Source organism: Nerophis lumbriciformis, linkage group LG08 (assembly GCF_033978685.3).
Source record: "Nerophis lumbriciformis linkage group LG08, RoL_Nlum_v2.1, whole genome shotgun sequence".
Lineage (NCBI taxonomy): Eukaryota > Metazoa > Chordata > Actinopteri > Syngnathiformes > Syngnathidae > Nerophis > Nerophis lumbriciformis.
Window position 1 is genome coordinate 8,745,066 of NC_084555.2, and position 27,048 is coordinate 8,772,113.

Consider the following 27,048-nt stretch of genomic DNA (forward strand, 5'->3'; position numbering starts at 1 on the left):
AACAAATAAGTTTTTCTTTATTTTTCTTATGCTGCTGCACTTGAAACCCCCGATTGGGGTAACGTAACATATTGTTTCCTGACACGAGGCACAGTTTTATAAAACATCTTGCTGAGCTAGCACTCCTATTCAGCATCAAGTCAGCACTACCAGTAAGGGTACGTGAATATATCCAAATATCGATAGCGTCGATACGAGATGACATTGATATTTATTTTGTAATCATCTGTGTTTATTTTCCCCAATATCGCTATTTTTTGGTTTTATTTACATGGGTCCACTTAAACAGTGTCTTCCCACCACCATCTTTAATGTAGTTTTTAGCGCTTCCATATAGAATTTACTGACACTTTAAGTTAGAACTAAACCTTAAATTGTATTACAAATGGCAACAACGGCGGATGCATGTGCATTTACGAGCCAGTCTGCCTAACAACAAGAGGATAGCGAAAAAGAAAGAGCTTAGTGACCACCGTGTCGGACTACATTGGCGGACTCGTGCAAAGCACTTTGGCTACATTTTTTTTACCACAAATGGATAATTCGCTGACGTCATCAGTGCGAAAAAAAAAAGGTCACAAATTTTGCAACTTCCAAACGGCGATTTTGGTGTAAGTATGAAGGAAGAAGATTATTTTATAAATATTTCCACAATGCCCCTGCGGTTTGATTTCAAATATTCGAGACTTATGCAAAATGTCACGACTTGGACTATGGAGTTTTTGTTTTCCCAAGATGCAAGTGAATTTGGATCGGACATGGCTTGAAGGTGGGTACATGATTTATTTATTACTATCAAAAAAGGAACAAACGAAAAGCGCGCACAATGGCGGAGGTAAAAAAAACTTGGCGAATGAAAACAAAACTTGCACAAAGGCAGAAACTGAACACGCAATTAAAAAACACTTACTGTGGCATGGGACCGTGAACAGGGCTTGAAACGAGAGGATAGCAGGGTTAGAAAAGATATGACACCAGGACGAACAACAGAAAATTAAAAGCTTAAATAACACAGACATGATTAACAACAGGTGCGTGACTCAAAACAGGTGCGTGACATGACAGGTGAAACTAATGGGTAACTATGGTGACAAAACAAAACAAAAGTGCACAAAAAGTCCAAAAACAAAACCGAACATGACTAAAACAAAACATGATCACACAGACATGACACAAATAGGTAAGAAAGGTGTAATAGGGCCCCTTTAATTGCATTTTAATTCAATATAGTCTTTAAAATAGCCATGTTTCATATAGTATTTTGTGGACTTATGGCATTTTCATTTAAGAAATTCACAATTTAACCTTATTATCATTATGCTATGGTAACTTCTTACAACGACGGTCATTCTTATTATACTTATAGATGCTCCATTTTTCACATAACATCCATTTTCTGACCTCATGTTTACCGTAATTTAGTTACAGTATTATCATTACTTTTACTTTACCTTTACTTGACTTTGGTTTCACTTACTGTATGCATACCCTTAAACGTGCTACTTCAATGTAATAGCTGTGCATTAGTAATGTGATAACTGCATCAAAATTGTATTAAAAAGAAACAGAAGAATTCAAAACATGTATTAGTAGGCCTAATTTTATTTATTTTGTTTTTCGCTAACACATACGTTTGTCATTTATAGGACCAGGTTAATCTAACTTCAATTGCATGTGCAGTATTGTGTTGTTTATATTGTATCATCATTTTAGGATAAAGGGTGTATGCAAGCAAATGTGTGTGGGGTTGAGTCGGGGGGGTGAGTGGGAGGAGCCCACTTTAAAGATGTACAGGACAGTCCTACTCACCCTCCACATCTCGCTGTCGCAGCTGTTGTGGTGCACACCCACACACACACACACACACACACACACACATTTGCAGACACACTTGCACGGCTTAAGTGTGCTCCCTCTGCAGCCTCCATTCTGACTGCTTCACTACTCTGCTCCACTACCATCTACTTAGTAGTACCAAAATCTGCACACACACACACACACACTCACTCACACTCACACACACACACACACACACACACACACACACGCACACACGCATAAGACTGTAATGTTGGTGCTACCTTGCTGGGAAAAGTCTGATTCAGTGGAAGAGTGAAGAAGTGCTCATTTACCATGAGCTGTTTGGATGTTATGTACCCAGCTTATGGACATTACCCGTCTTACTCTGCCTCTGCTCCTGCTTTCATCAACAGTCTACAGGTAGGTTCTTACCATTTATGTTGATATTGACGCATGCCATTTATTATTATATATATATATATATATATATGACTCTTTTGGCAACGATTCAAGATAACGTAAACATTTAAACAAGCCATACAAATAACACTGATATTTGCATATGAAAAAGGAAATAATTAATTGCTGCTCTAATAATGCATATAAAAATATATATTCCTACTTGTTTAGATATACAGTATATGACAAACAAGCAAAAAGGCCTCAATGTCTATGCATATGTATGGGGGCAACATACATTGTATATTTTCTATCAAGTACTTACATAATAATAATAATAATGGATTTGATTTTATATTGCGCTTTTCTATTATTAGATACTCAAAGCGCTCACATGCAGTATACTGTATATATATATATACCCAATCGACTCTGTACATAATGTATATAAAGTACTAGTATCTACATACAGTATATATTGAGTTATATGCATATTTTGTATGTCCTAGTCTACATGTATCACGGTATCGACATAAACACATACCTATTGTGTTCAAATCGACTTACATATTGTACATCTTACTTAGACAAATTGACCTACTCTATGTTCATCGATACATAGTAGACCTGTATACAGGGTCCATGGCTAAATTAAGGCCCTAAGCAGAATTTTTTTTAGAGGCCCTAACCCTCATCAAAAAAAAAAATCTATCTTTTTATGTGAAACAATTTGTACATTTTTTCATCAAACTTTGATTGAATTTTCATGTTTTGTACTAAAACAAATTCATGAGAAATTGTGTCATCTTATGTTTTCCGTGCAAAATAACACATTTAACATAGTTAAAACATATATTTGCAAATGTTCCTGAGGAACTATGAGCTGTAACCGCTGACGCAGTGTACAGTGAGAGTATTTGGGGGACATTTGCCATTATTTTCCAATCAGTGACAGAGCAGGAAGGAGCTTGGGACATTTCATATGAAGCGCTTTGTAATTCATTCATTAATATTTTGCAATACGCCCCGTATTGCAAAATATATATATATATATAGGGCCATACGCACAGTGTTTGCGTATCTGCTGTATATCTATCTCATCATCTACATATATACAGTATGTGATTACTGTATTGTATCTAGTTACGGTATGTATCAAATATCTACATACAGTATTTTGTTATATATATATTTTAAGTCTCACTATCTGCACATCTCTATATTGAGCTATTTAAAATAGGGCCTATTTGTCTGGTATCGACACACACTATCGACTGCCTGTGAAGTAATAATAGCCTGTATGTATATATGTGTACATATTATACTAAAATAATGGATATATAATTAAAAATGAATATAATTGAATAATCAGAGTAAGTAAAAGTTCGACTCCTACCTTCTGTGACAACATCCCTAAAGTTTTGTAATCAAGCAGAAATATCAAGCAGCTAAAATGCGCCAAACATGGCTAAGTATGGAGAGAGTTTTGTATGTGTCCCATTGTGGATTGTAATACATTTAAATGGGTGTAATTTTGAATTTTGTTATGGTACTTGGACATTTTTCTATAATATCCACAAAATTCAGTAAGCAGCGTGTGTTATATATATGTGACCATGACTTTTTTTTTTTGCACCGTGAGTAGAGAAGGTTGGGTCAAATAAGTAAATGCTGTGCTTTGTTCAGTTCACACACAATTCATGGTCATTGACCTGATTTACTCAAATTATCCACAAGAGGGCGACAATGTTGCATCAATAATTCTGAAAGATACTTGAGTTTGATTTGGATTCACCCCGTGGGCAAAATTCCTTACAAAACTCATGATGTCTCACAGGCCAAACTGCAGACGCAAGCCGGCAGCACTAGGCTGTAGTTTGAACACCCCTAATGTAGACTTATCTCTAAATATAGTGTACTTATATATAATGTACTGTATCTATTTAATACATATATACAGTCGTGTTCAAAAGTTTACATAATGTTGTAAAGAACATATTGCTGGGTATTGTGGCCAAACAGCTCAATTTTTGTGTCATCTGACCACAAAACTTTCCTCCAGAATGTCTCATCTTTGTCCATGTGATGTCAGATGAAACAAAAATTGAGCTGTTTGGACACAATACCCAGCAATATGTTTGGAGGAGAAAAGGTTAGACCTTTAATCCCAGGAACACCATTCCTACCGTCAAGCATGGTGTAGGTAGTATTATGCTCTGGGCCTGTTTTGCTGCCAATGGAACTGGTGCTTTACAGAGAGTAAATGGGACAATGAAAAAGGAGGATTACTTCCAAATTCTTCAGGACAACCTAAAATCATCAGCCCGGAGTTTGGGTCTTGGGCGCAGTTGGGTGTTCCAACAGGACAATGACCCCAAACACATGTCAAAAGTGGTCAAGGGATGGCTAAATCAGGCTAGTATTAAGGTTTTAGAATGGCCTTCCCAAAGTCCTGACTTAAACGTGTGGACAATGCTGAAGAAACAAGCCCATGTCAGAAAACCAACACATTTAGCTGAACTGCACCAATTTTGTAAAGAGGAGTGGTCAAAAACAACCAGAAGCTTGCCAGAAGCTTGTGGATGGCTACCAAAAGCGCCTTATTGCAGTGAAACTTGCCAAGGGACATGTAACCAAATATTAACATTGCTGTATGTATACTTTTGACCCAGCAGATTTGGTCACATTTTCAGTACACTCATAATAAATTCATAAAAGAACCAAACTTCATGAATGTTTTTTGTAACTAACAAGTATGTGCTCCAATCACTCTATCACAAAAAAATAACAGTTGTAGAAATTATTGGAAACTCAAGACAGCCATGACATTATGTTCTTTACAAGTGTATGTAAACTTTTGACCACGACTGTATGTGTGTGTGTGTTTCACAAGCTGCAAATATTCAGGTAAGGTAACACCATGAATATCAAGCTTTCTGCATATGCATATCTTGGTTTGCCTATGCTCAGTATAGAGCTTAATGTTAGCTTAATGTATGTGTAGATTATCTATTATCGTCATATTTTCAGGTATTTAAATAGGCACAGCTACAAATCTATTTTGCTGTATACCTGCTCTACATCTTGCTATGTACAGTACAGGCCAACAGTTTGGACACACCTTCTCGTTTCAATGTGTTTTCTTTATTTTCATAAAGGCATCAAAACTATGACACCTGTGAAGTGAAAACCCTTTCAGGTGACTACCTCTTGAGTCTCATCTAGAGAATGCCATGAGTGTGCAAAACAGTAATCAGAGCAAAAGAGTGGCTATTTTGAAGAAACTAGAATATAAAACATGTTTTCAGTTATTTCACCTTTTTTGGTTAAGTACATAACTCCACATGTGTTCATTCATAGTTGTGATGCCTTCAGTGGAAATCTACAATGTCATGAAAATAAAGAAAACGCATTGAACGAGAAGAAGGCGTGTCCAAACTTTTGGCCTGTACTGTATATACTTAGCTATCTTCATATATACATTAATTTACCTGTATATAATATAATAAGTTTGCTCCATATGTGCTTATCCTACATGCAGTATATTTTCATATCTCTAGTTAACAATGCACATAGGACCAGTTATATTACATTTTTGACTGGTACAGTTTCTCGCTATGCAGAATATATTTGGATATCTACAGTATCAAACTACAGTATGCATCTCATGATCCCCTAACCCTCTTGACAGACTGCCACCAGTGTAACCAGCATCTCACCTCCGTGTCGGGACTTTATGGACACTCCCAGGGGTGCAGAAGGGATGCCCGGGGCCCAGGGCACCGTCGGCGGGTCCGCAACCTCATCCTCTTCGTCCGCTTCTTCCTCCTCCTCCGCCTCCTCGTCTTCATCCTCCTACACGCCGGCAGCTCTGCGGCCAGACGGGGGTGCCAAGGACAAGCAGGAGGGTCCCGAGGCCGAGTACTTGACCTCCCGCTGCGTCCTCTTCACCTACTACCAGGGGGACATCAGCACTGTGGTGGACGAGCACTTCTCCAGGGCGCTCAGCTCCTACATGGACGGGGAGGGCAAGCGGCGGGCTTCGGAGCAGCAAGCCGCGGGTACCACAGGTAAATATAATGGATTTACTTGAAGTGGATAAACAGAAACACTTTGATACATCTCTTATATTATTGGATCACATTGGACTGTTGGTAGTGTCCTTTGTGTGTTTCCTAAAAACAAAGTGCATAGCAAAGTGTGGTCTGAAATAAAATTAAATAGTCAAAATAAAATGAATGCGCAAAAAAACAAAAAAACTATGCAATGAGAAAAAGCCTACATTTTGTTACTAATAACTAACAAAATTATTATATTTACGGAGCTTTCCACATGTAGCAGATAGAAAGACCAAAAAAAAAAAAAGAGCATTAAAAATCAACTCACTATAACGCTGAAGTTGTGGGAGCCCTAGGCTAATTCTTTGCAAAGAGAAGGTCCCCCGCATGTTGATGGCATATACTGTATACCAGTGTTTCTTAACCATAGGGCCGGGCCCAGTGTTGGACCGCGAGCGCCCCCCTAGAATGTAATATATGTGTTTTTCAGCTGTGGTCCATATAGGCAGCAGTGGTACTCAGTTGTAATACACTTTTCCACCACTTGTGGCAGTAATGACAATGTAAAACAAACAGAATAAGTCTGGCGCGAATGTCATAGAGAAATGTCTTAAGCGCAAAAATTATGACTAAAGTGGTGAAGCTGTATTTTCATTTGCGCTTTAAATTTGTTGACAATTTAGTTAAGAAACATATGTATTGATGGGAATCAGCACCTCCAAGTCCCAGTCCATGGTTCTCTCCCGGAAAAGGGTGGAGTGCCATCTCCGGGTTGGGGAGGAGATCTTCCCCAAGTGGAGGAGTTCAAGTACCTCGGAGTCTTGTTCACGAGTGGGGGAGGAGTGGATCGTGAGATCGACAGGCGGATCGGTGCGGCGTCTTCAGTAATGCGGACGCTGTATCGATCCGTTGTGGTGAAGAAGGAGCTGAGCCGGAAGGCAAAGCTCTCGATTTACCGGTCGATCTACGTTCCCATCCTCACCTATGGTCATGAGCTTTGGGTCATGACCGAAAGGACAAGATCACGGGTACAAGCGGCTGAAATGAGTTTCCTCCGCCGAGTGGCGGGGCTCTCCCTTAGAGATAGGGTGAGAAGCTCTGTCATTCGGGGGGAGCTCAAAGTAAAGCCGCTGCTCCTCCACATCGAGAGGAGCCAGATGAGGTGGTTCGGGCATCTGGTCAGGATGCCACCCGAACGCCTCCCTAGGAAGGTGTTTCGGGCACGTCCGACCGGTAGGAGGCCACGGGGAAGACCCAGGACACGCTGGGAAGACTATCTCTCCCGGCTGGCCTGGGAACGCCTCGGGATCCCCCGGGAGGAGCTGGACGAAGTGGCTGGGGAGAGGGAAGTCTGGGCTTCCCTGCTTAAGCTGCTGCCCCCGCGACCCGACCTCGGATAAGCGGAAGAAGATGGATGGATGGATGGACATATGTATTGTTAATTTAGTTGATTTATTTTAGCACAACATAATATATTGTTTATTTGGTTAGTAGTTACTTTTCAAATCGGCCTGACCTAAGCTTAAAGTTTATTTGTTAAATTGATAATATAATCTTTGTGATGAACGCATTATTTTAATTTTTTATTATTTTTTTATTTTCTATTTTTTTATATATATATATAAAATATATACAGTATATTATAAATGTATTATTATATATTATTTGACAAGGTAGTAAACTGTAAGTAGGTTAGATATAATTATTGAATAGGATCAAAATCAAGAATAAGATGACTAATTTAGTGTTAATATTGGAGTGGTAAGTCTGGCAGGATTTTAAAATGCTCTAATTGGTGTTTATTTTTAATCTATCAAGATAAAAAAAAACACTATCTAAATCGAATTACAGGATGGTATTTATGTAGTTTAGTCATTTTCCTCAACTGTGAGGTTTATTCTGTACATATGTGGCATTATCTAGAAAGATACAAATAATTGCTATAGCGACATCCAGTGGACACATTTAGAACAACAGTTTCTTTCATTCAAGGATTTCAGCCCATTTTTATACTTAGCAAACTCATCCCGCGGGCCGAATAAAACCTGCTCGCGGGCCGGGACACCCCTGCCTTATACTATTATGACACATCTATGCATCAATATAGCGATACAGTCGGCCCCTTGCAACATCAGGCTTCAAATATTGCAGCTTCGCGACATTGTAATTTTTTCTTTGAAGCATATTCTACAACATTTTTTCCCTAAGTAAAGCATTTTCAAGTATACAAATATTAATAATACAGTACTGTAGGTTTTAGTGCGACTTTGGTAAGCTATGAAGCCGCACCGCTTGATGGATTGTCGGCGCATTAAACATACGAGTATTATTATGGTGTGTGTATAAGGTAAGACATATTATCTGGCGGGTTTTTTCGCAATATTATGCAAAAGCAATTTTCTTACCTTCTCGTACCTGCTGATCTGTATTTGGGATCTGCATGAATCTTGAAAAATGGTGCGCGTCCGCCTTTGTAGTTCGTGCCGACTACGTAGTCGATAAGCTTCTTATTTTTCTCTATCTTCTTGTAATGTGACATTCATCCTCCGCTGTTGCCATTTCTAATATAAAGTAGTGTAAAGTTCTTACTTATATCTGTCAGTAAACTCACCATGAAAGCGCTAAAACATACCGGTGTAGTGAGTTTACATTATTCACCTAAGGAACTTTAGTTATTAGAGTTCCGGTCGGACGGTTTTTCACGGGGACACATTTCCGGTGTGGTTGTTTCCGGATGAGGAGATGCTGCTCCGTTATTGATTGAAGTAAAGTCTGAATGTCATTAAAACAGTTAGCTCCATCTTTTGACACTTCTTCCACTCCCGTCCTTGCACGCTACACCGCTACAACAAAGATGACGGGGAGAAGACGCTGCCGAAGGTGAGCCACGTAAATAAGACCGCCCACAAAACGCACATCCGAAAGCGACTGTCAGAAAGCGGCTTGAAGATGATCTGTAAAACATAATCGATGCAACATTTTGGATATACCCCACCAGAAAACACAATTAAATGTTACGTAGACCACAAGGAAGTGTATTAAATAATAATATGACCCCTTTGATAGTTATTACTCAGAAAAGTTTGGTTTTTTGATTTATTAACTTTAGCACTTTATATGGACCTAATGTTTTAATTTAGTAAATAAAACAGACTGCATCTGTTTAAGTCTGTTAAAAACAATACATGACTTTATAAAGCGACTTTTTTGTGTAAATATCTATCTTAATAATGTAATGCATTTAAATGAAAATACTTTACATTGAGGGCTTTTTAATTACAAACCCCAAAACCAGTGAAGTTGGCACGTTGTGTAAATCCTAAATAAAAACAGAATGCAATGATTTGCAAATCCTTTTCAACTTATATTCAATTGAACAGACTGCAAAGACAAGATACTTAACGTTCGAACTGGATAACTGTGTTATATTTTGCAAATATTAGCTCATTTGGAATTTGTGAAGGCACCATTAATGCTGAAAGGTACATACAGGTTTTGGAGCAACATATGTTGCCATCTGAGCAACAGTATCATGGACGCCCCTGATTATTTCAGCAAGACAATGCCAAGCCACGTGTTACAACAGCGTGGCTTCATAGTAAAAGAGTGCGAGTACTAGACTGGCCTGCCTGTAGTCCAGACCTGTCTCCCATTGAAAATGTGTGGTGAATTATGAAGCCTAAAATACCACAACGTAGACCCCGGACTGTTGAACAACTTAAGCTGTACATCAAGCAAGAATGGGAAACAATTCCACCTGAAAAGCTTAAAAAATTGGTCTCTTCAGTTCCCAAAAGTTTACTGAGTGTTGTTAAAAGGAAAGGCCATGTAACACAGTGGTAAAAATTCCCCTGTGCCAACTTTTTTTGCAATGTGTTGCTGCCATTAAATTCTAAGTTAATGATTATTTGCAAAAAAAAAAAAATGAAGTTCCTCAGTTCGAACATTAAATATCTTGTCTTTGCAGTCTATTCAATTGAATACAAGTTGAAAAGGATTTGCAAATCATTGTATTCTGTTTTTATTTACGAATTACACAACGTGCCAACTTCACTGGTTTTGGATTTTGTAGTTACAGATAATTATTAATTACTACATTTTAGCATTGCTTGACAGCATTAGCAATTAGAATTTTTTTTTTTTACAAAATAAAAAAGTATCAAAATGGGCCCCGCATGCTTTGACTTTTCAGTATGTGGCACTTGGAGGAAGAGGTTTGGTTGTAGGGTGAGTAGCCGGGTTGCAACATTCATTCATTTGCATACGTACAGATGGCAGAGTCGCTGATGTGGCATCTTTTGGGCCACACAGAACATCAGACAGGTGGGGTGTCATGACTGCTTTTTGGAACTGTTGTTGTCTCTTGGAGGCTGTCAGGTGCCTGTTGGCAAATGTTGCAATAAAAAATAAGATTTTATGATCAAAAACAATTATTTTTTATTTTTACACACAAAAGTACCGGTATCGATGGCCAGGTACCAGGAATTGGTACCGTATCGGTTCAAATGTGAATGGTACTCATCCATATGACCACTGTGAAACACAACTTAATTGACCAAATTACTCACTGCGTCACAAAGGCGTAGGGAAAGATAAACGAGGTGGAAAAGGGAGTTGTGCTGAGGGTTTGTGGACTTTGTGCTTATTTGCATCTATAACTGAAGTCATGCAAGTGTAAAAATAAGTATAATGTACAGTATAAGTATAATTCTCTGTATAATGCAACTATGACAAGTTCAAATTAATAGGCAGGCATAGAACAGGGGTCGGCAACTCAAAATGTTGAAAGAGCCACATTGGACCAAAAATATAAAACAAAAATCTGTCTGGAGCCGCAAAAAAATAAAAGCCTTATATAAGTGTTATAATCAAGGCAACGCAGGATGTAAGTGTCTATATTAGCTATATTAGCCTACTATCAAAGGCAGACGCAAATCTTCGTTGACAGAAATGTTGTATTTTAATTTTTATTCTACACATGTTTCCAATATTGGAAATCATTAGTAAAATGGAGGCTTTTCACAGGATTAGATAACTTCTGGAAATGACTGGCTCAGAATGGCCAAAGGTATAGATGTGTGTGTCCAAGTTTAAGGAAACGGCAGGCCGTCTTCTTCTAATGGGTTTATTTACAATCTTTGCAAGCTGGGTAACGTTTGCTGTGGTCTGGAACAACATGGCACACGAACAACTATCAGAAATGCAGCCAATATTACATACAAATAATGCCATGAGACACGCAAATATAAATTAAATACACAGAGGACCTAAGTAAAGGAAATTAAATGAGCTCAAATATACCTACAAACGAGGCATAATGACGCAATATGTACATACAGCTAGCCTAAATACCATGTTAGCATCGGTTAGCTTGCAGTCATAGATTGACCAAATATGCCTGATAAGCACTCCCACAAGTCAATAAAATCAACAAAGCTCACCTTTGTGCTTTCTCACAAAGCATAAAACGTTTGGTGGACCAAACGAGACAAAGAAGGAGTGGCATAAAACACGTCTTTCTGTGGCAGTGTCGAAGAAATGTGTTCATGTAAACAAACTAAGATGAGTTCAAGGATCGCTGAAATTAGTAGGACAAAACGGTGCTTGCCAAATACTCTCATCAGTGAAGTATGTTTAATATAAACAGTGGGATTTCTAACAATTAGGAAGGTTTGTGTCATGTTTGTTCTCCTACAGAAAATATATTAAAACAGGAAAAGTATTGCTCATACCAATGCTGATACTGATACTTCAAATTTTCAAGATTATTGAATGATTCAATTTTTGATCACGATTATAATCAGACAAAAACACAGGATGGCAGTGTAACAATATCAATTACATATTCAAATTACTTCCTACTATTAGCTCTGATATAAATTATTTGTTTTATTCCCCTTTAAAGCCCTCCTGTGTCCAAGGACTTATTTCTTGTATACATACTATATTGTACGGTATAGTACCGCGATACTAATGAATCATATTCGGTACTATACCGCCTCTAAAAAGTACCGGTACCAGACACAGTGTGTAGACAGAAAAGGGAGAACGGACGTATTTTGGCTTAAAAACTAACGATAAAGGTGAAGTTATAACACTGAAACGCCCTCAGGAAGAGGTGCTTTAAGATATGGCTAGCTAGCTAGCGGCTAAAGTCCAGCCTCAGTCTGCAGTGTTTTAGCTACTTCTAAATCACTAATCCTCGCCTCCATGGCGACAAATAAAGTACGTTTCTTACAAGTATCGTCCATGCAGGACGAGGAATAGCTAAACATGCTTCACTACACACCGTAGCCCACCTGCGTCACAGCTAATGACGCCATTCCTGAATGTAAACAAACGCCATGAGTGGATCTACACTTGACATCCACTGTATTGATACCATGTACGATAGTGTATCTAGTCGATACTACTATAATGACATCGATTATTTGTAGCATCACAAAATCTTTTTTCGTTTCCTTAAAATGTATATTATGTTTATAAACTCAGGAAATATGTCCCTGGACACATGAGGACTTTGAATATGACCAATGTATGATCCTGTAACTACTTGGTATCGGATTGATACCCAAATTTGTGGTATCATCCAAAACTAATGTAAAGTATCAAACAACAGAAGAATAAGTGATTATTACATTTTAACAGAAGTGTAGATAGAACATGTTAGAAGAGAACAGTCAATGAACAAGTAGATTAATAATTCATTTTCTCCCACTTGTCCTTAATAATGTTGACAAAATAATAGAATGATAAATGACACAATATGTTACTGCATACGTCAGGTTAGAGTGTCTTTCCCTGAGATCGGTAGGTCGTGAGTTCAAACCCTGGCCGAGTCATACTAAAGACTATAAAAATGGGACCCATTACCTCCCTGCTTGGCACTCAGCATCAAGGGTTGGAATTGGGGGTTAAATCACCAAAATGATTCCCGGGCGCGGCCACCACTCACTGCTCCCCTCACTTTCCAGTAGGGTGGAACAAGGGGATGGGTCAAATGCAGAGGACAAATTTCAGCACACCTAGCGTGTGTGTGACAATCATTAGCATAACTCAACTTTTGGGTTAAATAATTCAACCCAATAGTTGGGTTGAAAAAAAAAAACCCAAAATGTTGAGTTAAAATAACTCAAACAAGGGGTTCGTCATTTTCTGAACCAGCAGTTGGGTTGAAATTGGGTTAAAGTTAAAGTACCGCTGATAGTCGCACACACACTAGGTGTGGTGAAATGTGTCCTCTGCATTTGACCCATCCCCTTGTTCACCCCCTGGGAGGTGAGGGGAGCAGTGAGCAGCAGCGGCGGCCGCGCTCGAGAATCATTTTCCGTGATTTGTGAATTATTAGTGAATTATAGGGCAGCACGGTGGAAGAGAGGGGTTAGTGCATCTTCCTCACAATACGAAGGTCCAGAGTAGTCTTGGGTTCAATCCCGGGCTCGGGATCTTTCTGTATGGAGTTTGCATGTTCTCCCCGTAACTGCGTGGGTTCCCTCTGGGTACTCCGTCTTCCTCCCACCTCCAAAGACATGCACCTGGGGATAAGTTGATTGGCAAAACTAAATTGGCCCTAGTGTGTGGATGTGAGTGTGAATGTTGTCTGTCTATCTGTGTTGGCCCTGCGATGAGGTGGCGACTTGTCCAGGGTGTACCCCGCCTTCCGCCCGATTGAAGCTGAGATAGGCTCCAGCGCCCCCCACGACCCCAAAGGGAATAAGCGGTAGAAAATGGATGGATGGATAGTGAATTATATTTATATAGCGCTTTTCTCTAGTGACTCAAAGCGCTTTACATAGTGAAACACAATATCTAAGTTACTTTTAAAGCAGTGTGGGTGGCACTGGGAGCAGGTGGGTAAAGTGTCTTGCCCAAGGACACAACGGCAGTGACTAGGATGGCGGAAGCGGGAATCGAACCTGGAACCCTAAAGTTGCTGGCACGGCCGCTCTACCAACCGAGCTATGCCGCCCCAATTAACCCCCAATTCCAACCCTTGATGTTGAGTGCCAAGCAGGGAGGTAATGGGTCCCATTTTTTATAGTCTTTGGTATGACGGGGTTTGAACTCACAACCTACCGATCTAAGGGCGGACACTCCAACCACAAGGCAGGTATTTTTTAACCCGACATTTTTTTTGGGTGTGCTTATCATCACAAATGTCCTCCGTGAAGCTTCTGCCGTTTTTTTTTTTTTAATCCACCTGCATTTCTCCGTGACCTCACTCCGGCACGTCTTCATTTCAAGTGCGACGCACGTCCTGCCTCACAACTCATGCTATGTTTGTACGCGGCCGTAAGCGCGCAACCTCGCTCGCTCGGCGTATCTTCCTTCAAAGATGTCGCTCCCCCTACAATGGCCGGCGAGATTTATATGCCCCCGTGTGATCGGACCCTGGCCCTCGCCGCGGTGTCTTTTTTCAGAGGAATATCTAAATATAAAAGGTCTGCCGCTGAAAACATATAATGGCCTGCTGACATTCTGTCAAGGGCGAGGAGGTGGAGGATGGCACAGAGGGGTGAGGGGGGGGGGGTCGGGTGTGCAGAGAAAACAACAGGTGGGGGGGTGCAGGGGAGAGGGGCTTGCACAGGGCCGCTGTCTGTGCGCGCACATGGGTGTGTTTTCGGACTCTCACAAGGACTGCGTTGACATGGGAGTGAGAGATGTCACCACGGAGAGTGATTTAAGACTCTTTGGCCTCCCTCTAGGTCACCGCGTCTGCCTTATATAGCATTCAGGGATATAGGGTCTCTCTCGCTCTCTCTCTCGCTTTACCTCGCTGCGCTACATGCGGTTGTGTTTATTTCTGTGTCTGGTTGGAGCGAGCACCGTGTGACGGTATGATCCAATGGGGAAGATATCTGGGCAAGAGGGCTGAGCGGTCATGTGACTGTCGGCTACTATTTAAAGGGGAACATTATCACAATTTCAGAATGGTTAAAACTATTAAAAATCAGTTCCCAGTGGCTTATTATATTTTTCGAAGGTTTTTTCAAAATTTTACCCATCACGCAATATCCCTAAAAAAAGCTTCAAAGTGCCTGATTTTAACCATCGTTATATACACCCGTCCATTTTCCTGTGACGTCACATAGTGAAGCCAATACAAACAAACATGGCGGAAAGAACAGCAAGCTATAGTGACATTAGCTCGGATTCAGACTCGGATTTCAGCGGCTTAAGCGATTCAACAGATTACGCATGTATTGAAACGGATGGTTGTAGTGTGGAGGCAGGTAGCGAAAACGAAATTGAAGAAGAAACTGAAGCTATTGAGCCATATCGGTTTGAACCGTATGCAAGCGAAATCGACGAAAACGACACGACAGCCAGCGACACGGGAGAAAGCGAGGACGAATTCGGCGATCGCCTTCTAACCAACGATTGGTATGTGTTTGTTTGGCATTAAAGGAAACTAACAACTATGAACTAGGTTTACAGCATATGAAATACATTTGGCAACAACATGCACTTTGAGAGTGCAGACAGCCCAATTTTCATCAATTAATATATTCTGTAGACATACCCTCATCCGCGCTCTTTTCCTGAAAGCTGATCTGTCCAGTTTTGGAGTTGATGTCAGCAGGCCAGGGAAGCTAGGGTCGATATTCTTCTCTTGATCATTTTCGGTGGCATAAGGGACGGTGTGAGCCAAGACATCCAGGGGGTTTAGCTCGCTCGTCTGCGGGAACAAACTGCCGCCATTGCTTGCCGTGCTACCGAGGTCCTTTGTCCCTGAATTGCTCACACACTCCGGCAGATTCAATGGGGGTCTGGCGGCAGATTTCTTTGACTTTATCGTTGGAAATGCATCTGCTTTGAGTGTCGCAGGATATCCACACATTCTTGCCATCTCTGTCGTAGCATAGCTTTCGTCGGTAAAGTGTGCGGAACAAACGTCCAATTTCTTGCCACTTTCGCATCTTTGGGCCACTGGTGCAACTTGAATCCGTCCCTGTTCGTGTTGTTACACCCTCCGACAACACACCGACGAGGCATGATGTCTCCAAGGTACGGAAAACAGTCGAAAAAACGGAAAATAACAGAGCTGATTTGACTCGGTGTTTGAGAAAATGGCAGATTGCTTCCCGATGTGACGTCATCGCTCCGAGAGCGAATAATAGAAAGGCGTTTAATTCGCCAAAATTCACCCATTTAGAGTTCGGAAATCGGTTCAAAAAATATATGGTCTTTTTTCTGCAACATCAAGGTATATATTGACGCTTACATAGGTCTGGTGATAATGTTCCCCTTTAACATGTACTTGCTCCTCTTTTTACGGACCCTTCGGCTCCACACCATGTTTTTTTTTTTTTTTCCCTCTCTTTTCCATTGTCAAATAGGGGAGGGTTCCTTGGCTTTGAAATGGTTCTTGGGTCGGACCATAGACTCCGCTATGTAAGGATTTGTAGGTGATGCACACTGCAAAAACTGAAATCTAAGTAAGATTGAATATCTCAAGTAAGGGTGATAATTGCTTATTTTCTGTCTGATAAGATAATTCTTCTCACTAAGCAGATTTTATGTGAGAGTGTATTACTTGTTTTAAAAGTTTTGGTCCTAAATGATCTCAGTAAGATATTACAGCTTGTTGCTGAGATCTTATGACCTATATTGAGTAAAACATGCTTGAAACTAGAATATCAACTGTTGCAAAGCTGTGTCATCAACACTCACAAGTATAAAACTACTTTTTTAAAGTAATCATTTCTTATTTCGAGCATGTAAAAAAAAAAAAAATCATGACTTTGACACAATTGTGTCTCATATTAAAACAGATGACAGCCAAATGGACTTTGCTGTTTTATTTTCAATGAAACAATAGAAAATACGTACTCATATAGTAGTGCACTTGTTATTAGTGAGAATATACTTATTTTAAGGTATTTTTGGGTTCATTTACTTGTTTTGGAAAGTCTTGACAAGCCAACTTTTCTTGTTCTATTGGCAGATAATTTTAGTTAAAGGGGAACATTATCACAATTTCAGAAGGGTTAAAACCATTAAAAATCAGTTCCCAGTGGCTTATTTTATTTTTCGAAGTTTTTTTCAAAATTTTACCCATCACGCAATATCCCTAAAAAAAGCTTCAAAGTGCCTGATTTTAACCATCGTTATATACACCCGTCCATTTTCCTGTGACGTCACATAGTGATGCCAATACAAACAAACATGGCGCATAGAACAGCAAGCTATAGCTACATTAGCTCGGATTCAGACTCGGATTTCTCTCTGATAAGATAATTACTAACAACTATGAACTAGGTTTACAGCATATGAAATACATTTGGCAACAACATGCACTTTGAGAGTGCAGACAGCCCATTTCAGGCGCGCTAAGAACATATATTTTTCCACGATTTCAGCACTCAGGTTAACCATACCTAAATAGACACAAAATTCTGCATTACACAAGACTACCCGAATGTACTCGAATGATTGAAAAAAATAAATGTTTTTAAGCTAAATTATTGGTAAACACAGTTTATGTATAATAATTACGTAAAACCGCGAGTAATGAATAAAGTTGTCATCAATTAATATATTCTGTAGACATACCCTCATCCGCTCTCTTTTCCTGAAAGCTGATCTGTCCAGTTTTGGAGTTGATGTCAGCAGGCCAGGGAAGCTAGTGTCGATATTCTTCTCTTGATCATCTTCGGTGGCATAAGGGACGGTGTGAGCCAAGACATCCAGGGGGTTTAGCTCGCTCGTCTGCGGGAACAAACTGCCGCCATTGCTTGCCGTGCTACCGCGGTCCTTTGTCCATGACTAGCTCACACACTCCGGCAGATACAATGGGGGTCTGGCGGCAGATTTCTTTGACTTTATCGTTGGAAATGCATCTGCTTTGAGTGTCGCAGGATATCCACACATTCTTGCCATCTCTGTCGTAGCATAGCTTTCGTCGGTAAAGTGTGCGGAACAAACGACTGACCATTTCGTCGGCTTTCCCCACACCCTCATATTTTGAACAAATTTCGTCCAATTTCTTGCCACTTTCGCATCTTTGGGCCACTGGTGCAACTTGAATCCGTCCCTGTTCGTGTTGTTACACCCTCCAACAACACACCGACGAAAGTGAGAAAATGGCGGATTGCTTCCCGATGTGATGTCACGTTGTGACGTCATCGCTCCGAGAGCGAATAATAGAAAGGCGTTTAATTCGCCAAAATTCACCCATTTAGAGTTCGGAAATCGGTTAAAAAAATATATGGTCTTTTTTCTGCAACATCAAGGTATATATTGACGCTTACATAGGTCTGGTGATAATGTTCCCCTTTACAAAAAAACACCCCTAATTTTTGTATTTTGTTTTCTTGTTTTTGAACACTTGCTTTTTGCAGTGCGCTAGTGTTGTCCAGTGTTGTGTTGACAGTTTAAGTTAAAGTTAAGTTAAGTTAAAGTACCAATGATTGTCACACACACACTAGGTGTGGTGAAATGTGTCCTCTGCATTTGACCCATCCCCTTGTTCACCCCCTGGGAGGTGAGGGGAGCATTGAGCAGCAGCAGTCAGGCCTTGTGGTTAAAGTGTCCGCCCTGAGATTGGTAGGTTGTGAGTTCAAACCCCACCAAAGACTATAAAAATGGGACCCATTACCTCCCTGCTTAGCACTCAGCATCAAGGGTTGGAATTGGGGGTTAAATCACCAAAATGATTCCCGAGCGTGGCCACCGCTGCTGCTCACTGCTCCCCTCACCTCCCCGTGGGTGGAACAAGGGGATGGGTCAAATGCAGAGAGTAATTTCACCACACCTAGTGTGTGTGTGACTATCAGTGGTACTTTGATTTGTTAACTTTAATTATGCTCTCTCTTTTTTTATTGCATACCACCCGTTGTTGTTTCTCTTTTATTGTTGGCTTTGGTCTTAGAAAATAGAACGGTGCTTGAAAAAAAGGGTTAGTCTTGTATTCAGGTTGGTTTCATATTTGATTCGATATAGGAATACATAGATGTGACGATACAGGTGGTAGAGAGCGGTGCTAGACACATTGCAGTCAAAACAGTATCGTCGGGTGTGTGCGACAAAGAGCATTGGTATGTCAGAACATACGGAATGTATAGGTTCAGCCATCCATTTTATTTGTCCTCATTTGGGATCACAGTGAGCTGGAGCCTAGGAGTCTTATATGTTAAGAGTTGCTTGGATTTCCTATTAAAATTGGTGTACGTTCAAATACAGAAACGCAAGAAAAAGTGTGCACATGCACTAATCCAAGCACATTTGTTTTTTACATCCCAATCAACGTAGAAGTGACCGCAGACGTTTGAGTGATTGGGCAACCCCGTTATAAATACACTTATGATATTGAAATGAGCCATGTGCTTGATATCGGCACACTCGGTATTCATACTTGCCAACCTTGAGACCTCCGAATTCTGGAGATTGGGGGGATGGGGGGGATGGGGGGGCGGGGTTAAGGGGGGAGGAGTATATTTATAGTTAGAATTCACTGAAATTAAAGTATTACATATATATATACACTGTATATATATATGTATATATATATATATATATATATATATATATATATATATATATATATATATATATATATATATATAGATAATGTGCTTCGTACACCTGCAGGACCGCAAGCAAGGTCGCAGAGAAAATGCGAGCTGGAATTTGAGTGATGTGGGCATTTTCTATATGAACAAGTGGAATGGATTGGATACCGACGCACGAAAGGGGCTCTCTACCTTACGCTACGAAGTGAGGGGAAACTGAGTGAATAATAACAGGTTATATGATTATTTATTTAAACTCATATTTGGGCCACTTTATAATGAATATGTCGGCATTTATTTGTAAAAAACCCCCAAAAAAACAGCAAATTATTTAGGGGGGCTTAAGAATATTTTAGGGGGGCTTGAGCCCCCGTAAAATAGGCCTAACAACGCCAATGAGTTAAAGTACCAATGATTGTCACACACACTAGGTGTGGTGAAATTTGTCCTCTGCATTTGACCCATCCCCTTGATCACCCCCTGGGATGTGAGGGGAGCAGTGGGCAGCAGCGGCGCCGCGCCCGGGAATAATTGTTGGTGATTTAACCCCCAATTCCAACCCTTGATGCTGAGTGCCAAGCAGGGAAGAATGCTGGTATGAGCTTTTAAACATAACCCGTTAACTGCTGCCAATCAAATGGTGAATAAGATACTCTTTAGGGTTCATATGTTTGTAAATCTGACTGTGATGAAGTCAGTGCCTCACCAGTCATGAACCTCACCGCACGTCACTGATATATATATATATATATATATATAGTATAGTACACAGCATACTTGCCAACCCTCCCGAATTTTCCGGGAGACTCCCGAAATTCAGCGCCTCTCCCGAAAACCTCCCGGGACAAATATTCTCCCGAAAATCTCCCGATTTTCAGCCGGAGCTGGAGGCCACGCCCCCTCCAGCTCCATGCGGACCTGAGTGAGGACAGCCTTTTTTTTATGACGGGAGGACAACAGGGTGACAAGAACTAAATGATCCAGACTAGAGATAAATTGTATTATTATGTTTATCTTACCTAAAAATAAATATATTTATTAATTAAAAAAACAAAATTAAATTCATTTTTACTATATTTTGCTAAAAACATCAAAATTAATTGTATTTTTATTTGTATTTTTTCTGACTCCATAATACATCCAGCCATAGAATTATACATTAAAATAAACATATTGGAAATAATTAATTTTAAATGATCATAATAATTCATTTAAAATGACCATATTTAATTATTAAAATAATTGCTTCTTTATCAACACCTTTAGCATTTTATTCATTACATTTTGAAGCTCTCAGAAGCCAAGTTATGTTATATTCCTTAAGATTTATTTATGCAAGTTTGAAGTATCAATTATCTAAAAACAGTTTTGTTTGCATATTTTCAGGATGTAGATATATATATATATATATATATATATATATATATATATATATATATATGTATATATATATATATGTATATATATATATATGTATGTATGTATATGTATATATATATATATATATATATATATATATATATATATATATATATATATATATACATACATATATATATATATATATATTTATATGTATATGTATGTATATATATATATATATGTATGAAATACTTGACTTGGTGAATTCTAGCTGTCAGTATACGTAAGTATGGTACACAGTAATGAAAACACAGTTGTTCTACTAACTGTACTGTACTTGCTGCTTACTTAAAAAAAAAAAAAGCACTTACCTATCACTATTGAGTAGCTTTTGTTCTGCCATTTGAGTACTGGCGAATCCGGGAACATATCCTTCATGGATTTGTTGAAAACATCCGCAAATGAGAACGGGATGTTGCTTGCAAGGTGGCCCATAATACTGCGTTGCAGCCGCCTTGTCATGAGTGACTATAACCATTCGGCCACCGTGTTATGGGTTATAGATAAACCTATGGATAACGGAGACATATATAATAGTCTCCTTTTCAGGTGAGAGGACGCTAAAGGCAGTGCGTTTAAGGCACGCCCCCAATATTGTTTGTCCTGCTGGAAATTTTCGACATTACTACTTGCCGTAGTTTTGAAGCAATGCATGATGGGAATCCGGATGTTGTGTGTCAGTGTATTAACGTGCCGGCTGGAATAAACACACGCTGAGAAATAGCTCCGTGCCTGCCTACTTTATGGGTTATAGATAAACCTATGGATAACGGAGACATATATAATAGTCTCCTTTTCAGGTGAGAGACGACGCTAAAGGCAGTGCCTTTAAGGCACGCCCCCAATATAGTTGTCCGGCTGGAAATCGGGAGAAATTCGGGAGAATAGTTGCCCCGGGAGATTTTCGGGAGAGGCACTGAAATTCGGGAATCTCCCGGAAAATTCGGGAGTGTTGGCAAGTATGTCGGTATCACTCAATATCAATTCAGTAGGAGTCAGCGGGAGGTGCTTCTTTCTTGCGTTTCGAGCGAACAAAAGATGGTTGAGATTGTGAGCCTGTCATTGCTGTGAAATCAGAGAAGCGCACACAGGAACACATAAGAAATTAGAAAAAATAAGTATGTGGTACTACAATAGGAAGAATGTGAAGAAAATGATGGATATGCACGGCCAAAACAGGCAAGGGTACCGGAGATAAAGTAGTGATGCACCCCGTTCGAAAAGATAGTCGCTGCAATTATGCATTCAACTTTGGAAGAGGTGGGTTACTCTGATTACACCTAATATGAATATCATTTGTGTAATTTACAATTATTTGTTTTCATACAATAGCCAATAGATTAGAGTAGAGGTGTCAAACTAATTTTAGCTCAGGGCCCGCATGGAGGAAAATCTATTCCCAAGTGGTCCGCAATGGGAAAATCATGGCATGATAACTTAAAAATAAAGACAACTCCATGTTGTGTACTTTGTTTTACTTTGGCCAAAAATAGAACGAGCATTTTATGAAAACGTACAAATCACAAATAATCCTGTGGACAAAACGCTTCAAGTTTGTCGAAAATTCTGAGGGAATTGGTGCAGTTTCAAAAACACAACGAAGAACACAATGAGCTTAGACTTAGTGTATCTACAAAGCCAGGATTCCAATATAAGTCCCAGTCTTTCTTGGATTGAACAAAAAAAACAATTTAACTCTTCAAGGTATCAAATACCTCCTTTGTCATGTCCGTGTATCAATCCAGTGCTAACTCAACAAACCATAAAAAACGGAGGTAAAAACTATTCACAAGGGTTAAGTTTTCTCGTTTTTAAAAGAGACATTATGGGGGAGTTAGGGTGCCAAATAACGATGTGTTCGAAGCAGGAGACATACAACGGCAGGTTTTAGGTGTCATTCAACGCTTTACGTTGTACCTTTTGATTGATTGATTGATTGATTGAAGCTTTTATTAGTAGATTGCACAGTACAGTACATATTCCGTACAATTAACCACTAAATGGTAACACCCGAATAAGTTTTTCAACTTGTTTAAGTCGGGGTCCACGTAAATCAATTCATGGTAAGTTGCTAGTCCTAACATAATTGCTATTGTGACATCCAGTGGACACATTTAGAACAGCAGTTTCTTTCATTCCAAAAAAAATGCAGCTAATTTTATTACTTGGAAAACTCATGGATAAAACCTGTTCGCGGGCCTTATCCGGCTCGCGGGCCGTACGTTTGACACCCCTGGATTAGAGTTTCATGTGAACATTTTGTAATATTTGGTTTGAAATCTTTTACATTTAAACATGCCAGCATATCAAAAAGGATAGGCAAGACTTTGACTCCTATTTGATAACTCAATTCATTAGCGCAACCTCGGAGAGCTAATACGTAACACAGAGTCAGGCCATTGTCTCAAACACTGGCGGTTGCTGTCCCCCTGACTGGCCAAGCTTGTGCTTAGTTCCAGAGATGCTGGAACTAAGATTTCCTGACCGTGCGTCCAACCTGCTGTGCGACATAAGTGATGTGTACATAGGTTAAGTGAGTTATTGCATGTTAACCTGTGTCCCATTGTCCACCGTCCCCCAGAAACCCCGTCACCGAGCAGCCGACGAAGCTTCCCTCCATCCTTCTGGGACAGTAACTACGCCTCGCCTCAAGGCCGCCCCCACTGCGAGACCGGAGCACCTTCGTATTCCATGGAGCCCTACGCTTCGGGGCTCCACCCGGGTCTGCCGCACCCACATGCCCACCCACACCCACACCCACACGCTCACCCTCACTCCCATCCTCCTCACCCAGCGGAGAGCTGGGGGTACCCCCAGGCCCAGGCTTACGGACCCCCGAGGCCTCTCCATGAACTGTACTCCCCTTCCGCTCTGGAGCCCCACTACGGGCCGCTGCTCATGCCCACCGTGCGACCGCCTCACCTGGCAACCTTGCCCAGCCACTATGAAGTAAGCAAGCTGGACCCCACGGCCTCCTGGCCCGGACTGCTCTCCTCAGGGGACGTCGGCCAGACGTTGGCCCTCAACATGGACGCAGGTAACAGTATTGATCATATCAAAACTCATCAATCGCAACTGGACTGTTCAGTTTGTCTTAAAGTTAAAAGTTAAAGTCCCACTGATAGTCACACACACACACACACACACTAGGTGCGGTGAAATCATACTTGCCAACCCTCCCGGATTTTCCGGGAGACTCCCGAAATTCACCACCTCTCCCGAAAACCTCCCGGGACAAATTTTCTCCCGAAAATCTCCCGAAATTCAGGCGGACTCAGGTCCATGAGGACCTGAGTCCGCTAGCCCACAATATTAACAGCATACTTGCCCAATCACGTTATAACTGTAGAATGATGGAGGGCGAGTTCTTGGTTTCTTATGTGGGTTTATTGTTAGGCAGTTTCATTAACGTCCTCCCAGCGCTGCAACAACACACAACAACAGCAGTCACGTTTTTGTATACCGTAAAGCAGTTCGTCTGCCGTAAACAGCAATGTTGTGACACTCTTAAACAGGACAATACTGCCATCTAGTGCATTTGATGAAAGCACTTTTGTGCGTGCCACACAGCAATGCATCATCAGAGAGGGTTTTCAGCATGGTTTGAAAAATAGTGACAGAGAATAGAACAAGGATGGACAATTCAATCCTTAACTCAACAATGAGTAGATGAGTGTTATGTGTGTGTATACGTGTAAATAAATGAACACTGAAATTCAAGTATTTATTTTATATATACATTTATATATATATATATATATATATATAATAAAATATATATATATATATATATATATATATATATATATATATATATATATATATATATATATATATATATATATATATACATGTATATATATATATATATATATATATATATATATATATATATATATATATATATATATATAGCTAGAATTCACTGAACGTCAAGTATTTCTTATATATATAAATATATATATATAAATATCCATCCATCCATCCATTTTCTACCGCTTATTCCCTTCGGGGTCGCGGGGGGTATATATAAATATGTATATATATATATATATATATATATATATATATATATATATATATATATATATATATATATATATGAAATACTTGACTTGGTGAATTCTAGCTGTAAATATACTCCTCCCATTGTAGCCACGCCCCCAACCACGCCCACCCCCACACCCCTCCCCCCACCTCCCGAAATCGGAGGTCTCAAGGTTGGCAAGTATGGGTGAAATTACCCTCTGCATTTGACCCATCCCCTTGTTCCACCCCCTGGGAGGTGAGGGGAGCAGTGAGCAGACATAATATACATTTTTTAAAAACGAAAGAAGATGTTGTGATGCCAAAAAATATCGACATAATCATAGTAGTATCGACTACATACGCTACTGTACTTGGTATCATTACAGTGGATGTTAGGTGTAGATCCACCAATGGCGTTTGTTTACATTTTGATGCCGGTGAGCTACGGTGTGTAGTGAAGCATGTACTTTTTAGAGGCGGTATAGTACTGCATATGATTCATTAGTATCGCGGTACTATACTAATACTGGTATACCGTACAACCCTAACCTGCACAATGGAAAGCAATTTTCTCTTCAAATTTTGCACTTTTGTCCAAACTACAAATACATTTTTTTCTATGTAAAAAAAAACAAAACTATTGTCACCCCACATTTTTAATCGTACATCTTTAAAAGAACACTGTTAACATCTGGAACACGTTGTGACGTGCGTACAATTGCCGAGGATGAACAACCCCACCTCCGCATTAGCACTCACCATTGTGGACGCCGCCACAAACACCTTCTAATCATCACATAAGCCTTCTTCAACAGAATGTTTGGCCCCAAGCAGCCACCATGACAACGTGTGCTCCGCTGTTGTCCGACATGCTCCTAATCATCTCTCTCTCTCTCTCTCTCTCTCTTTCTCTCTCTGCCAGGCCTCCAGCAGCACAAGAAAGGCAAAGAGCTATACTGGTTCTAACAAGGCCCTCAGTCACATTGACCAGCCATTTACCAAAGCCAATTAGTCCTTGGACCTGCTCCGCTATTGAAGAAGCGTGTCGCCTTTGTTCCAACCCCCCCCTCAGTACCACCAGCAGCATGCATCTCCCCCACCCCCCCCCCCATCCCCCTTGACAAGGATGCAGCTCCAGGTGAACGCGGGTGCACCATGGAGATAACACATAATCTGGACCGGCAAACCCCTAGCCCGGGAGGACGCCGAGTTGGACCTGGAAAGACTTTTGCTGACGGAGGGACGGACCCAGGGGGGAGTCGCTCCAATGTGCCTGCTTATCTGCATTTGTGTCTGCCGTACTGTGGTCGTCATCATCCACCAAAAAGAATTGGACTCTGTGACTATATTCACATGCACTCTGGAATAAAGTGTTTCTATTTATTGGTCTTATTCTTTTGAATGGTTTGGTTCATAGGCCAGTGCTTCTGCAAGGATTGTTGTCAATTTTATTTTGGGTTTTTTTTCATTAAAGAGAGATGACTGACTGGGAATTTTTTTTTGCTAAATCTTGCTAGTGGTGAAGTGTTTTTGTTGTTGTTTTTTTTGCATTTTTTGCTCATAATTCTCCATATTTGAAGCTATTTTGAATCGCAACAATTTTTTGAGTGTATGTGTGTGTGTGTGTGTGTGTGTGTGTGTGCCATTTTCATTTTCTTGGTTTATTTTGCCAATATCAATAAATATTTTTATGGTAAAGTTTCACACTTCCTCAAGTGTACTAAAGTTGCTTTATGTCAAATGTATTTATTATTTTTTTCAACCAAAAAATAAATATAAAGTCACCAGCACTGGTGAGTAATTTAATAATAATAATAATAATAACA

General features: G+C 40.1%; 1 protein-coding gene across 1 annotated transcript; it reads left to right on the forward strand.

Moving 5' to 3' along the window:
- The first annotated feature begins 1,970 nt into the window (after positions 1–1,970).
- vgll2b (vestigial-like family member 2b) lies at positions 1,971–26,605 on the forward strand. Its single transcript, XM_061967931.2, has 4 exons — positions 1,971–2,220; positions 5,891–6,269; positions 23,775–24,230; positions 26,145–26,605. The coding sequence occupies exons 1-4, from the start codon at positions 2,134–2,136 to the stop codon at positions 26,186–26,188; spliced, it is 966 nt and encodes a 321-aa protein (XP_061823915.1). The 5' UTR covers positions 1,971–2,133; the 3' UTR covers positions 26,189–26,605.
- Positions 26,606–27,048: the final 443 nt, after the last annotated feature.